At 44.9% G+C, this 16516-nt stretch overlaps 2 protein-coding genes across 3 annotated transcripts; both read right to left on the reverse strand.

Moving 5' to 3' along the window:
• Window positions 1-560: 560 nt before the first annotated feature.
• Window positions 561-11245, reverse strand: tm7sf3 (transmembrane 7 superfamily member 3). 2 transcript variants are annotated; one of them, XM_076722884.1, is made up of 12 exons: window positions 10960-11245; window positions 8688-8842; window positions 5884-6034; window positions 5410-5530; window positions 3880-4051; window positions 3574-3751; window positions 3402-3488; window positions 2706-2786; window positions 2461-2613; window positions 2232-2332; window positions 1856-2018; window positions 561-1780 (listed from the first exon to the last, which is right to left on the reverse strand). In XM_076722884.1, exons 1-12 carry the CDS (start codon window positions 11030-11032, stop codon window positions 1527-1529), a joined length of 1689 nt encoding a protein of 562 aa, XP_076578999.1. In that variant the 5' UTR covers window positions 11033-11245; the 3' UTR covers window positions 561-1526. The 2 variants fall into 2 exon arrangements, with proteins under 2 accessions (XP_076578999.1, XP_076579000.1); XM_076722885.1 differs by lacking the exon at window positions 2232-2332 and having other exon boundaries at window positions 2375-2613; window positions 10960-11217.
• Window positions 11246-11772: 527 nt separating this feature from the next.
• On the reverse strand, window positions 11773-16471 carry fgfr1op2 (FGFR1 oncogene partner 2). The gene is made up of 6 exons (XM_076721686.1): window positions 16200-16471; window positions 14295-14431; window positions 13894-14011; window positions 13661-13803; window positions 13425-13538; window positions 11773-12262 (listed from the first exon to the last, which is right to left on the reverse strand). Exons 1-6 carry the CDS (start codon window positions 16222-16224, stop codon window positions 12125-12127), a joined length of 675 nt encoding a protein of 224 aa, XP_076577801.1. The 5' UTR covers window positions 16225-16471; the 3' UTR covers window positions 11773-12124.
• Window positions 16472-16516: the final 45 nt, after the last annotated feature.

Raw genomic sequence — 16516 nt, forward strand, 5'->3', positions numbered from 1 at the left:
GATGATTTGCAAAACCCCATATTTGAGTGAAAATAGCACAAAGACAACATCAAATGTTAAAACTGAGAAATTTTTGAAAATTAGATCCTCATTTAGAGTTTGATGCCAGCCACACATTTCAAAATGCTGGGACAGGGGCAACAAAAGACTGGAAAAGCTGTGAAACGCTAAAAGAAAACAGCTGGTGGAAGATCTCACAGCTGATTAAATTAACTGGCAACAGGTGAGCAACATGAGTGGGTATAAAAAGAGCCTCCCAGAGAGGCTGAGTGTGTCTGAGGCAGAGATGGAGAGAGACAGACTGAGCTGGCAAACTTAAGATCAATGTGTCTCATTGTCAGCAGAACATACTGTCATTAAAACCAGCCAACCAACCATCCAGCTTGTTGTCAGCACACAGTTCAAAAGCCAGCGTACGTGACGGTACGAGGCTGCATTAGTGCACATGACATCTTTCTCTGGAAGGCCTTGCTTATTTCAGCCAGATGATACCAAACCACATCCTCCACGTACTCCCAACAGCACGGCTCTGTCAATATCAAAACACGTTCAACTGCAAATGACTGTTTTGGCTTTTATTGTTTTAAAGTCATGAGACCAGAGCTGAACTCTGGCCAAACAAAATACTGACAGACATTCACAGGCTTCCAGACACAAGTGGAAGGTTTCATCAGTTGACTCAGTGCAGTCGAGTGTGACACCCTGAGAAAAGTCATGGCACAAACAGATTAAACCATCATCAATCAGCGCCGTTACAGCCGGAACAATTAAATATATTAAAATCCAGTGTGCAAATTACAAAAAGAGCGACCGGACCGCCACGTGTCGTCCAACCAGGAACACAGAACTAAACAAGAACTTCAAACATCTGCAGGGAGGGAGAAACAGGCTGGATGCTTTCTCTTATTTTGTAGGCTAAAATGTAAAAAACAGTGCAATATTGTGTTTGTTTACTGCGATTGGTTTGTTTGTGACCTCACTTTACTGACCTGCGTGATGCATCATTAGTCTAAAACATCATCTTTTACACAGCATTTCTACTAAAAGTGCGGCCTGAGCCTGTGGTTTAAGACCAAAGTACAAAGTTCTGAGTGGCCAAAAATATAGAACATCCAGCTCTGCACAGATAAACGCCTCGCTGGGTTTTACGTGCAGACAGTGAAGTGAGCAGAAGTAACAGATTCCATGAAGCTACGACATTTTAGATATTAAAGACATTCAAAGGCTTTAGTTCTTCTTCAGGACCAGTGACTGTTAAAATGCTATTTAAGCGTTAAATAAATGTGGCGTTCAGGGGGGAAAGAAGTCTTTGTACAAAACTTTTTGGAAATAAAAAAAGAAGAGTCAGAATCCCTCTTTGGGTCTTTTATGCGGCACTTTTGAGAACTGTGTTCCTCCCAGTCGCCAGGATCTCTCTGCCTCTTTGTAACGTGGCAGTCTGAGCCTCCACTGGTTGAAAATGCATCCCAGTTTGCTCTCTGCTTCAGACCTCGACTTAGAGAGCGACGGCGAGGGCGGCTGAGGCTTTACAGGAGCAGAGGTGTGTGTTCTCCGGCCGGCTCGGCCCTCTTGGTGAGCTGCCGCACTCTGGCCAGGAGGCGGTTGGGCAGCGGGGCGAAGTGGTGCCTCGGGTCCAGGACGTTGGTCTTGCGGCGTTCGCGTTCCTGCTGCCACATGAGGTACGGGCTGGGCGGGAAGAACGGGCGGGAGCGCTCGCGGTACAGCTGCAGCACGACGCCGCCGACCCCGAGCACCACCCACACCGTGATCATGACGTAGTCTGAAAGAGGGACAGGATTACATCAAAGACGTTTGTGGTTGATACTGAGATTGCGGTTTCCGCCGGGATACTCACCGATGGTCTGGAAGGGCACGTCAGTGAACGCCGCGCTGTAGCTGTTGTTGAGGAAGCGTTTGAGGATGTTCAGCGTGATGTAGGAGAGGCTGGTGTAAATGTAGGCGTTGACAGCCAGGATTACGGCGTAAGCACCGACGACGCCGCACGTGATGATGTTACCCTGATACCAAAGAAACACAGTGTGATGTGATTTGGTCCGTTGTGTCATGTTGAGTATCATCATCATGTGTTGAGGATGTTTTTTTAAATTTCAAATGATTGTGTGCGCTGCCCGTCAGCGTCATTCTTATTACTGCCGCTAGATGGCGCCGAAGCGACGCAATTCAAAGCAACCCAGACTGCAGCGAGTGGGTTGAAGCGTTCAATCTGTTACCTCTCTGGGCCAACGCACGAAGAAGAGCGGAACAATGATCATGATGCAGCAGAACGTCACCCAGAAAACCACGTCCGAGTGCCTGAACACATCGAGGTCACCTGAAAACACATGAAACACACTGAACGTAGCAGTATTTGTACCTTGACCAGGATTGGCTGACTTCTGTAGCATCTACGAGCCACTGAAACCAAACAACTGGGGTCATGCTGGGACATCCGTTTCCTACCGAGAGGAGTGAAGAGGACAGTGGAGGCGGTGAGGAAGCCGAGCATCAGCCCAACCACGACGATGCAGGCCATGACCGAACCGAAACGCCACCAGCTCATCATGAGGAGGACCCCGCCCACCACGCCGATCACCGCTGACACGGCCAGACAGACTGCAGGGAGACGCAAACAGACACAAACGTCAGGCCCCGAGCTCAGATGTGTTCTAACTCTGCTGCCTGCGCTGCGGCTGTATAACACTCACTGTCGTAGTCCAGCTCTGTGGTCCTGGTGATCAGCACGAAGAAGAAAAACGCTGCGAAGCTAAACCCCATGCAAAACAACTCTGCGTGACAGAGACACAGAGCGGAGGGGAGGAGGAAAACAGGAAGAAAGAGAATAAAACCTTTAGACATCACAGTAATTCAATCACAGAACCAAGCCAGACATGTCTGATCACTCTACACAAACATCACTAATGACAATTTAGCTGCTGGACGGCGATGAAGCCACACGCTCTCCCTCTGAAGTAAACTGCACCGTATCCTCTAATGCTGTCGCTCAGATCTATCAGCGGCAGATCACAGTCATGAGTTCAGCTGGGAACAAATACATTTCTGTATCACATGTGAGGGAGACCACATGAGAGGCAGGCTGCCGCCGCACCCGCTGAGTTTCTGGTGTTAGTTCTACAAACGCTCCACGGGTATCCACCACTCTGCCGTACTGTGAACACACCACGCCTGAGCTTTGCTCCCTTGCGAGTCATTTTTAAGCCCCTACGTAGAAGTTACGCCGTGCAAACATGACCCCTGACCCCCACTGATCTACTCTGTTGACCCTGGAGTGAAGTATGACTGGAAAAAAGCTAAATTTAGAGAGTTTTGAGTCCTGTCCACTGCTGCCTCCATGATGGGAACAGAAAGTGTGCAGAAGAAGAAATCCCCAAGCCTCCACTCACCACATTTGAAGAATCGATGGCCAACGAAGCAGACAAACAGACCCGCCAGGCCAGCGACGGTGAAGAAAATCTTCGTAGATATCTTTCCTGTGTGTATTAATAGAAATCATTAACCGTCTGCAATGAGCTTCATCATATCTAGTAATAAAGCAGTAACGGGTCTGCAGCTCACCGAGCGTCTGACAGCCGTCCAGGGTGGATGTGAAACTGCAGGCGTAGGTGTGGACGGGGATGTAGGAGGCCGAGGTGTTCAGCAGCGGGTCTCTGACGATGACGGAGTAGATGACGCCCTGACCGGGGATGGAGTTGAACACCACCATGCTCAGATCTGATGATGACAGCGTCATGACCTGTGGGGAGGCGGGTGTTGAAGAGTTAGCGAGCGGCACGTCAGCTGCTGTCCTGTCATTTGTCACAAAACACGTTCCCCATCAGAAGAAATCTCCTGAGCGAAATGACGGTGTTCTCGGAGCCCCACCCGTTTGCCGTTCTCCGCCATGCCCCGGACGTCGGCCACAGCCTGGATGCCAATGAACAGGCTGCGCTCCGATAGGTCGTTCTCAGGCAGGAAGTACTGGTAGACGTCATACCGCAGCCGCCAGCGCGTGTTGGATTCCGTGGTTTGGTCGCAGGCCGGAGGAGCTCCTCCCCTGATGGACAGTGAGGACAGTCGGGACAAATCTGTGAAGCTGAAAGGCTCAGTGTGTCGCTCGTGCGCTGTCAACAGAAAATGTTAAGTCCGCTGGCTCTGACAAACAAACGTCTCCATTACGCATGGAAACTTAATTGAATGAGAGGGAGAAAACGAGTGCAAAGACACTAAAACTGAAACCTGACATGAACAGCTCTTTCTGTAATTCCATTCGCTGTAATTCTGTGGTTTATCAGTGCACCGTGTGAACTGCAACTGCGTATGGGAGCGGTGACGGGGGGCTCACATGCATCTGGTGCAGAGGTACGAGCTCAGCCTTCAACAGCAGCCATGGCTGCAGACTCCCTCCTGACTCGTGAATGCTGAATCAAAGGCTTTATACTGCACTAATGTGCAAAGCAGACTATTTTCATGCTTTAGTTTCGGTTTTCAGAAATCCTCCCTCAACACCAGGCTCCACAGTGTTTGAACTCTCATCCACTTTGTGCGCCGAGCACGCCGTCGATATACACACTGCTGTCCCACAAAGCAAGTGGAGGAGCGGCGTACATCTAATTATGGATGACAGCTGCAGGAACAGCCCAGAAAAGTACACAAAACAAAGAAAAAAGAGCACTGAATCTTTGGAAAAACATTTGGATTTCACTGGTGCTGGCACCACGTGAATGCAGCTGTTCAGTATATGATTGACAGCTCACCTCGATTCCTCACCTTAGACGACTCACACCAGTCAGACGTGTCAAACAAGTCGAGGTTTAACTGAAATGAACTGACTGGCAATCAAAGACAGTCAACAAAACAAAGCCCTGCTTCTAAAGGGCTGAAAATGACATTTTCCACAGTTGTTGAGATGTTTCCACAATTTTCCCACATGCTGTTTGGAATCACTCAAGACCATCCTCGTAGCCAAACCACAGCAGCGACTGCGATGCAGAACTGAAACCTGCAGGCGAACGCGCAGAAACATTTTCTTCCTCAAAAGCGTTCACCGCTGAGTTACTAAACCCGGCTCGAGGTGTAAAAACTGTGCAGGCCGGCAGGTAGTGACGCAACGGGAGATGAATTCACAAGCCAACAACTCTCCTTCTGCCCCAAGACGGCTTTGACACACAACAGACATTCTTGAGAAAATGAAGCGAGTACGACCGGCTGCGATAGAGGAGGAGGAGGAGGAGGCTGTGTGTGTGTGTGTGTGTGTGTGTGTGTGTGTGTGTGTGTGTGTGTGTGTGAGAGAGAGCACGAGATCACTTCAAAGCAAACAGACAGCGGGGCAGTGTGTCGGCAGATGAGTTAATGCTGCCTCATGCTGCACAGCGTGAACAGGAAGCAGTGCAGACGATGCCAGTGGATCTTTACCTCTCGTATCCTAAGTTCGCCGGTGCAAAGCGGATGGTGGTCTCGTAGAGGTTGTAGAGGATGTAGACGTTCGGGTCGATGTCCAGGTCGAACTCCATGTTGCAAGCTCCAGGGACTGGATCTAAGACAAAGCAAATGCGTTATTAGAAGCTGCTGAGGCTTAGTGGCGCCCTGCCATGTCAGGATGACTTGGCATCGCACTCAGACGGCATATGAGCGAGCACGCACAATCACTGCCAGCGCTCACTCATGGTCTGCGTGAGCTTCCTCAAGTCGAAATCACAATCAACTGGTTATTTTTTTAGCTTGTGGCAAATGTAAGTTTCCATGCTTAGAAACTGTTTTCATGAGCAGTGGCTGTGACTTCCTTCCTTCCTTCTGACTTCTTATGCAAGGCAGAGTGAAAGAAATCAGAGGTGAAGAGCACTGGCATGTCTGTTCATGGCCCGGTTTAACTGGAACATGTTGAAGTACCCTGGCTGGAGTATGGGAGGATGACCCCAGTGCCCGCCACAGCGTCACCACCAGGGGAAGACAGGAACAAGGAGACGGACGCTTGGCCCGGCTGGAGAGCTGACAGGAGCCCCGAGTCCACCGCCGTCAGAGAGTGACCCTGGTCTGCCATCTGAACCCAACACACACATCAACACAAACAAACAGCATGATCACAACTTAGACAGGCTGATGGACAGACAGGCAGACATATGCAAACACAGACAGTATGTCTGTGTTTTGTTTTATGGATTACTGTGTCACTGACCAAGCGTGCATGTTACTTGCTGAGGATTATGATTCACTACAGACTCTACAGACATTTTTCAACAGCTGAGCTTCTGATAAGACTCATGAGACTGTTTGTGAGCAAAAGGTCAAGAAGCGCTCGCATCCGCGTTCGGAAAATGACCCGAGTCACAGGAAACTCGCCCTCCTGGAATCTTCTTTTGAACAAATTCTATTATTCGCTAACAACTGAAGCAAAGAAATTCATTCTTTTCATTGGCAGCCGACAGGAGAAGTTCACAGAAGGCCACAGATAGCTCTGCTGTGGGGGGGTGAGAGTGGTGACCACCGCAACCAAAAGCTGAAAAACACAGTCAGTTAGCCACAGTGTTGTTCTGGGTGTCAACTTTTATCATGATGATGGCCAAACGTGTATTAATCCACAGCTGAAAACAGACCCCAACAAAAGCACTATTTGCTCCTCTTTGAGTAGTATTTGCTAAATACTACAGTGCCCAGCTGGTTTTGTTCATGAGTTTGTGTTTTTAAAAAAAGAAATGATGCATTTGTCACCTCTTTTTGTATGATTCACATCTTTAGAAAGGAATGGGTGGCACGGTTCACCACATCCTGAACCGATAACCTGCCAGTTCACATGAACTACTTGGCTGACAACAGAACGTGTGTTCCTGGAAATGGAAAAAAAAAATGACCATCGCGCTCTGTACTAGGAGACAAAATGTAAAAAAAAAACCAATATGACCACCGTGCTTCATCACCGGGTTCAACAGATCCTGTTCAACATACTGTTGTTGACATTATATGCAACAACATGCACGCCTTTACTGATACAACAACAGGCCAATATCAGCCAATAAAATCAGCTGACTGGTACATCAGTGGGGCTAAATGGTGAATGTCATGGAACAAATGTTGAACAGCTCAGAAATGACATTATTTGGACAGATATCACCCTGAAACATGCCACATATTTCTGACATGGACATACATTTTGCCACAGATTTTTCAGTGAGCAAACACTGAATGACTGTTCTGTGCAGAGCCTGGCAGCATCGAAGCACTGTACCCACATAGTGTGGCCCTCAGTCCACTGCTCATACAATAAATCCATTGTAGGACGGGTGGTGCAGGAGCGCAAAGAGACACCCCATTCGATGTGGTTTCCACTGAATTTCTCTAACGCGCCACTGAAGTAGAGCAACAAACCACTCTAAATCACAAGTGTGTAAAGGATTACAGCTCAATATGACTCCTCATTAGTCATCAACAGGAAACACACACAGTGATTCAACCGAGCGCGCTGTGTGTTCGGTTTATGAAAGCATGTCCGATTTCCATTCCGACACGCTCAAGTTCAAGGGGTTGATTCGCTTTGATAATGAAAACTGATGAGATTTATACAAGTGGTTTGTTAACCTGAAGATACAACCACACTGGCTGAACCTAAAAAAAAAAATTGGGGGTTCACCTGAAGCGAGTGAGTGATAAAAATAAAGGGAAAAACGACATTAGTGGAAGACAGATCACAATATAAAGGAAACAGAAGCGTGTAGCGTGCATGTTCCCTCTGTATTAAACCACTTGGGTTTGAAAACACACTTCCTCTTCTTCTCTGACTTCCCTGTGCAGGTTTTGGTGCTAGCGATCCATGCTGAGTTCTGGCGTTCATCTGCATCAACAGACTCTTCTTCTTCTTCTTCTTCTTCTTCGAGGAGACGTTTCCTGCCACTGAGAACCTCACATGCGTTTGTTTTCCTTTCCCCTGCTTTCCATCACCAGTGAAAATACGTAAAACTAAACTAATTTAGGCGATCTGGCCGTCTGCGCAGGGTTGACCTAAACTGAGCTCGCCCCTGAGACTTCTGGGACCGACGCCAGGAGGTTTTCCCTCAGAGTCGCCCTGTTTGCCACTCATGACCAGTGGACTGTACATCAGCTGACTGCCACTTCTCTCCGTGGGTCAGACGACCTCCCTCACAAAGCCTCATTCATGAATCGGAGGTAGAACTGACTGCCTGGCCGACTCACAGTATCTCATTTCATTTAGTGGCCCGTCTAATCCAATGACATATCCACATATACTCACAGAGGAAGCAGATGTGTTGCATTATTCAGCAGGACTGAATAAAACATGAGCACGATTGACAAGTTCAGATTTTTTCTTTTAAAAAAATGGAACATTAGCTCACTGACTTTATCATTTCAGCCATTCAGGCATCATACTTAACATATCTGATTTTACAGCGAGCTCATGTCTGTGCACTGAATATGAAACCAGCAGCTCATTAGCTTAGCTTAGCTTAATTTAGCACAAAGACTGGAAACAGACCCCGTTACCAGTCTTTGTGCTAAGCTAAGCTAACCAGCAGCTGGCTGTAGCTTCAAGTTTAATGAGAAATAAAGTGAATAAGTGTGTTTCGCAAAATGCTGAACCATGCCTTTATATTTTTCTATGTAATCCAGCCCATTATTGGCTGTTACCACCAGTTTAACGCTGTGAAACTCTCGAGCTGTGAGGCAGGGCAGCGCCGTCTCACCCGGGTGTAGGAGAGCGTGGCGTTGTGGTGCTGCGTGTGGAACTGCAGAGTGATGAAAGCCACCTCTGAGGGGATCCTGGACACCACGGCCTGCACCGTCTCATTCTGGGAGAGGCTCACGTTCTGGAAAGTTCCCGGCAGGAAAATCACCCTGTCTGTGACACAGAGGGGGAGAGTAAATTCACACATTTGGTGCCAATGATCAATATCTTTTCATTCTTATGATTGTTACTATACTTTACATATATTGCTGTTGTCGTTTTCAAATTTCCTCTGACTTTGGACTTAAGACAGGGCGATTCAAATTCCAAGCTTGTTAAGTCAAATGCAAAGGATTTTTTCTGAGTGTTTTGAGAGCACTGTCACGGATTACTCAGGCTGTAGATGCACATAGTACTACGTTTAGACATAAAGTTTGTTTTCCGCCAATCTAAGTTACTGTAGTGAGGAACAAGGGCCAATTGTGACGGACACAAGGCAACATACAGTAACATGTAAATTCAATTCCCTGACATCAGACAGCTGGTGCCAAGACAAGGAGGCCAACACTGACGCTGAAATCTGAAGCCCGCAACCACTGTTTGTCAGTGGTGGACGGCGACTGAGTACATTTACTTTTATACCATAATGTGTTATTTTTATTATTCTGGGATGCCTAACACCTTCTAGCAAAGGGACCACCAATGAAAACTAGCCTTTCAGCTAACTCAGATGCATTCGTTTGAATGTTGATTAATGTATATTGCTGCTTTTCAAACAAGTAAATAAATATATCTGCTCAGCTCAAGGCTGCTTTTTCTTTCCCAATTGAATAACACAGTAATAATTAATCAACCATGGAGATATTCACTCTTAAGTGATCATTAATCTGAGTGGAATGTGCAGAAAAACACTGACGCATGATTTGCCGAGCAACACCGTGACCGCTTCAAATGACAATCCCGCAACAGCAAAGGTCCACAAATTAGATCTGATAAGCATGTGTAGCCTGACCTAGAAAACCAGGAAAAAAAAGGGAAAATGGCCAGTGGTTTTGCACTAACTTTCAATCTGACTGTGGCGTTCGGAAACATCTCTCAGTTGTAAAGATCACAGCTCATCTCAGCTGCAACTCAGCCCTATCTGTGTGCTGTTCCTCAACTCACCGTGAGACTGAACTTTCCTCACCGTTTATCTCTCTCACTTTGTCCTCTGATTGATTTCACTGGGCCTCAAAGTCTGAGAGAAAGTCAACAGCTGTTTTTAATAGCAGCTGTCTTTATTTGCACTGCGTTTCATTATCTGACCGCGTTCGTCAATAACATAACAGCAAGTGCCACACAGCTGGGATCTTATGTATGGTCTTGTTGTATCTGCATGTCTGTGTCTCATGCAGAGAGGACGAATGTCAAGTATTAAAGGTAAAGCTCTGTGGATTTGTTGCAGGTTACACGTGCCGCCTTCACCCAGACTGTTTGCAGGTCAGACTCCAGCTCAGGACTGACCTGCTGCCTTCATTCTTCTGACATGTGAACACAAGGGAATCATTTGAGCCAGAGAGGGCTTGTGAGAGGAAAACAGCATTTACTGTCCTCATATTCTTTTGACTATTGCTTATTTTTTCATTAATTAAAATGTAATTAATTTAAAATAAGCCATGCATGTTAGAGTTTCCCTCTTGAATAATTGAATAAATTCACCAAAAGAGGTTCTTTACTTCCAGTTTGGTGCAGAATGAGGGGGTAAATCCTCTTTTCCCTCCAGAAAGAAATTTTAAATTAGGAGCGGAAACCCAGAATACACAATCAAATTGAAAACACTTGAAAAGTTGCATAAATCATGTGTTATTATTTATCTATCAGACCAAATTCTCTCGCTCCACTTGGTTTTACTTCCTCATTTCTTACATCCACCATGTGTTTTGATTCGATGGTCTCAGATTACAGTATTAGCTGAACTTCGATCATTCTGTTTGACTTTAATCAGACAAATCACAGTTTTTTACTCGTATACACTGAGCTGCACATAAAACTGTCATTGACCAAGTTAAGTTTAACAGCTAGCTAAGGTGAGCTAAAGCTACACAACAATAACAAGTTCAGCCGAGTGACACTGAAGTGATTTACTTGGAGTGTAACAAGTACAGTATGAAGCGACCTTCAGTACTGTACCCACTCCACACAGTTAGCTAGCACGTCTCCCTATACCTGTCGGTTCTAAAGATGAGAAAGCTAAATAATGTTGCTAAAACTGAAAGTAATTCACATTTCTAGCTCCAGTAACGTTCACTCACTTTCCACTTGAGCATGAACTTCACACACCAGGAGCAGCAGCTGCAGCAGCGGGCACAAAATCCAGCGAGACATTTTCCTCCTCTGCTTCGTTGATTTGACAACAAAAGACTTCTAAATGCTGCTCAATAAAATCATTGGTAACCTCTCAGCCTCCTGTGTTCGGATAGTGGAGGTCCCTGCAAACGCAAAGACGACATGCTTCACTGAACTGGGCAGTTCCGAGTTTAGACCTTCTCCCTCCGCCGCTTTGACTGCTCTTCGTCGCTTCGGCGAGAATCGCGCCCCGGGTCCCGCGATAACTCCTCCCGCCATCTCCAACCACTCTCTAAGATCGCAAATGTTAGCAAGATGAATCACTACCTAGCAACAACTAAATGTGATATGACATGCTGTGGACATGTGGTTCTTGGAGGGGGAGTGGGAGCTCTTTCTTAATATCTATTTCCAGACCATAGCAATCACAATATCAAAGTATGAACAAAAACTATATTGTGCGCACAAAATTATTTTAAAGCAGTAAAGAAGGTTCATGATTTGTTACTTTTACAAAAATGTTCTTCAGCCACTGAAATAAACACCAACTGGCTTGTCAGTACTCTCCAGAAGGGGTAGTTGGATGTTACAGCATATCCTGTGGATCGGATCATGTTTCTATTCCTGCTTTTTAGCTGTCGGTGGCAATATGTTACAATAACACAAACAGTGAAAGTGAGAAGTTGACTACTTGCACAGGCCACTCAAAGAGAACTAGAAACATGGGAATTTGTGCTGTGTCAGACGTCTGCAAGTCAAATTAAACCCAAAGCAAATTTCATGTTCACAGATTTATTTTAACTCAAGCCCTTCTTTTACCCATTCACACATTAAAACCTTGCAGGCACCACAGACTCATGCATGCTGGCAAAATTAGCAAACAGAAAAGGAAAAAAAAAAAAAAAACAAGAGAAAGAGAGAAAGATGTGTGTGCACATTGCTTGTGGCTGAATCACAGGACAGGGACCAGCTCTAGGGCGTCATGCTGTAAAAGGTCCAGGAAAAGGGAGAAGATCATTGGAAAAAAATATAAGGTGAAAAGTGAAGCAGTATGTGGCAACAGACTGTACACACTGTACACAGTAGTGGCAGCGGTAGGGGGACGGGGGGTGAGCAGTCACCATGGGCTCCCTAACTCTTCCGTAAGCTGACGTCAGCACTGGTTAGCAACGGCGACAGTGACGTGCTCTCTGATGCATCTTCTCTCTTCAGAATCAGGAAAGCCTCTCGACTGATTCCTAGCAGCTCTCGCAGTCCATTGTTCTCCAGCTAAAAGACACAAACATTCGGATGCAGTTATGCCACCACTATTACTATTACTGCATTTATCACAGGCTTTTTAAGTTAAACCTTTGGGCACAGATAACAGATGCAGGCATTCTGATTCTCTACCGGCTGTTGCTAAATAACCACCAGCATTCCTACAACGTGCAGGAATTCATCTATTTCTCTGCAATCTAAAACTCCTCTAGATGGGTTTCCAATAAACGACAGCATAAGGGGGTAGGAGACAAACCAGGAAAATAAATGTGCCATAAATCATAAAAGCAACACATGGAAAATGTTCAATATCCCAAGAAGAAAACCTCCCTGCAGCTTAGAGAGCAGAATTTGCTATTAGTAGCTAGTGAGCTGGTAAGAGTCATGGTATTTCTCTGCAGAAACTGCAGGAGAAGAAAGGCCCAGTCAAGATAAGATATCTCACTCTCACTGTTACTGTGTGTTTATGGCTTTCCCTATTGAACAGGGTAAAGGTTAACCAGGCTCGATGATCAATGCGTTGGTGACCAGTGTGCATTGACAGTTTCAGTGTGTGACTTGGTTACAGCCTGAGGTGGCTGACTGATGTTGCACTCGTATTTTTTCAGACAAAAAAAGAAAAAAAAAATCACAAACAGGTGTATAAAAGTCTAGTTTCATGATCCTGTGCACCTGATAATGCAGACATCACTTCTTAAGAGCGATATTATGAGTAATGTCCTCCAAGATTTTACAGTAATGGAACATATCTGGGATATATCTACTGTCTGTTTTATTTGGGTTGTAAATAGTAGGATTTTAACACGTGCTGATATTACTAATACATATCCAGTATGGAGGGCTTCTGTGATTTTAACCTGTGCTGCCTGCTAATGGGTTTAGGTCACAACTTTCTCACTACTTCATGCACTCCCTATTAGTGTAATTACTGCTCCTAACGCTGGCAATCCTCACTGGAATTCCATGTGTCATGTGAGCTAGCCACAACCAACAGTCTAACAAAGAGTGGAAAAAAAAATGTTCAGGGTTTTCCTCTGAAGTTCAGATTTTTCACTGTGTGCAAAGACAAGAATCCATACCCTCCACCAGGATTTTGCTGCTACAACTAACATCTTGTGGATTTGGGACTGTTGGAAGTACATGTGGAACAGGGTCAGACATTTTCTTTTACCTCGAGCTGTTTAATCCTCTCCTCGTCTTTACATGTTCGCCCCTCGTCCACCTCTATCGCCTTCCTCATCACAGAGGCCATCTCATTGATCTTGTCTATGTGTGCTTGCATTTCCTACAAAGGGGAAACAAATACAGAAATAACAGACAGTGGAAATTGATAGTCCGTATTAAATCAGCTTACAAGTTTATTTCAGTTTGCAATCAAGTCAAAAGTCAAGTGTGGGCCTCACTGACCGTGGTGTGCTGCTCCTTCAGTTGCGTCACGATGGCAGGGTCATCCCTCTTGCTCGCCATGAGGAGCCTGAACACCTGCTCCCTGTATTTGGTCATGATGAGCTCTAAGGCAGACTGGTGTTCCTCCAGTGACGTCCGTAACTCTGCAGGAAGAGTGAACACAGGCTTGGTTTGTGCAGGAGTCAACGATGTATACAACTCCTACAACACACAATATCAAATTAACCATTCACCTTTGTTTTCCTGTTGGAGCTCTCTGATTTGACGGTTTTCCTGTTGGATTCCCAGGACCAGACTTGAACGGGGACGATGTCGCGCAACCTGGTTCAACGTGTCAATCTCCTCTTGGTACTGGCAACAAAAGATAAACGAAGCAACTCTCATTATACAAGTGAAAGATTTCAATCTACAGTTCAATATGTTAAATGGCTCCTATTTGGAAAACAGTGCTGAGCCAGAGTCACTGTTAAAATAATATTTGAATGGTTTTAACGTAGTTGGCTTATGTCTTATGATGCTTATTTTATAAATAGCTTTCACTCTATCCCATGTTAGCTTTTCCTGATATTTTGCAGAAGAATCTGTAAAAAGAACGTTCCTATTTATCTGGCACCAACATCATGTGACAACGTACCTGTTTCATGGCATCCACATGCTTGTTGAGTGATGTTGTCTGCTCGATTAACATCTCGGCAGCATTGTCGTGGTTACGAAGCCTTTCAACTAATGATTTGGCATCTGCCAGGACCTTCTCTAAGGTACAGTTCATGCCTGGGAGATACAAGTCATCATTACAAAAAACTGTGACAGATGATGAACAACAGCATTCCGGTTTTGATCGACAAATGTGAGTCAATTTGTTCTCTTTTCTTCTGTGAAGATAAATGAATGCCTCTGCCTGATGACTGGTTCAAAATGCTTGCATGTTAATAGAACTTGTGAGGGAAACAATGGCCTGAATATAATCATAAAGAGATATGTAATGACAAACTAGCCATTCCCTCACAATTTCGATTTACAAGTCTGGACTTTGTATTCTAATCTGGCTTTTACCTCAGGTTATAAATTGGTTCAGATAAAGTACATGAAGTTACGCCTCATTAAGGCATTCAATACACCACTTACTGGCCCCAAGTGGAGTGACAGTAACAAAAATCGAAACTCTCCGTGTCTGTATTTTTACATTATGTCCAATTAGACTCACTAACGTAACTAAAACAGTAGCTGTTCAGGACAATGACGACAATGATCAGAGCACTAACAAATAACACCATGCACTTAGCTCGTCGTCCTTCACCTCGTCACACCTCGGATGACAGCTGCTGTGTCAGCTAATTCGCTCAAGCTAACATTACCTTTTTGGTGTTGATATATCGGGTTACTGGTGCGCCATATTTACCTTAGCTATGGTAGAGGTAACGACAATTACACACAGTTTTCTGATTCAGTTAACTGATTAGTGTTGCTATTATATCACCAGCAGCACCGATTCCCTGATTGTCGACCCCAACGCGGGACTATCCCCGGTCGGCACTCTCCCGCTAGCCAGACTATCGAGCCCACCGACATATAACGGAGCTAGTTATCTTTTTTATGTTAGTTTTTTGTTACGTACAAGTGTATTTGACATATAATTAGTGACATATTGTTTCAAATACACCTACAGTATGACCATTAGCCTATGAATTGACTTTGTCGTTACGTTTTAACAAGTGGTGGATAAATCCTCTTTCCGTTTCCGGTCAGTTAACGTCACATCACAGATACTCTTGAGTTCGCCATGCCTCTGGTTTGGTAGTACGATGTACTGTATCCTTCGTTCAGTATCTGTGGTAGTAGTTGTAGTAGTAGTAGTAGTTGTTGTTGTTGTTGTAGGCCTAGTAATCAGGGATGGGCAAAGATACATCTAAAAGTATTCCCAAATACAATGCGAAGTACCCAGCATTAAAACAGCCTATAAGTGCACAACATTAACTGTGCATTTATGAAACAGCTAGAAATCTTACTGGAGTCGTGTGCCAATGCATAATATATGCTATAAATGACACGAATACGTGAAATATAATCAGGGGACAGTGTATATATATGATAATACGTGAAATCTTACTGGAGTGGTGTGTTAAGAAATAATACGTGTGCCAATACATAATATATGCTATAAATGACACGAATACGTGAAATATAATCAGGGGTTAAGAAATAATACGTGTGCCAATACATAATATATGCTATAAATGACACGAATACGTGAAATATAATCAGGGGGCAGTGTATATATATGATAATACGTGAAATATAATCCGGCGGGATAGATCGTCTAAACCACCTGGGGCTACGCGTCCGTGAGCGAACTCAGTTGGGAGTCCCCGTCTGTCGACCGCAGCACCAGCTAACTTATTAGCCGATTTAGAACACTAAAGCTGTCATGCAAATCCACTTAAGGCACGTATTACAAACATGTTGGTCTGACTGGCAGACTTGAATTCAAAACAGTTCTAAATTAATGTTCGGAAATACATGAAATAATAAATTGTTGTACCTGGAGAACTCAAAGTGCAAGACATTGCAATTAAGCTAGTCCGTTGCTTCCTGTTGATGTTTTGGTAGCTAACATTAGCTACAGGCTAATTACTCCACATCCACGGGCAGTAAGTAGAGCCTCTGATGCAGCTCTATTCCTTATTAAAGCACAAGGAGATGTCGGCAGATATTAACACGTTGATTTATACTCGTTTGCTGAGAAGTCAGTCTCAAGATAAAGCAGCTGCAGCTAACCCTGAACTTTAACATGCAAACCAAAGCACCCAAAATACCGTCCAATCTCGCGAGATTTTATATCAAGACATTTCGCGACTA

This window comes from Chaetodon auriga, chromosome 22 (assembly GCF_051107435.1).
Source record: "Chaetodon auriga isolate fChaAug3 chromosome 22, fChaAug3.hap1, whole genome shotgun sequence".
NCBI classification, from domain to species: Eukaryota; Metazoa; Chordata; class Actinopteri; order Chaetodontiformes; family Chaetodontidae; genus Chaetodon; species Chaetodon auriga.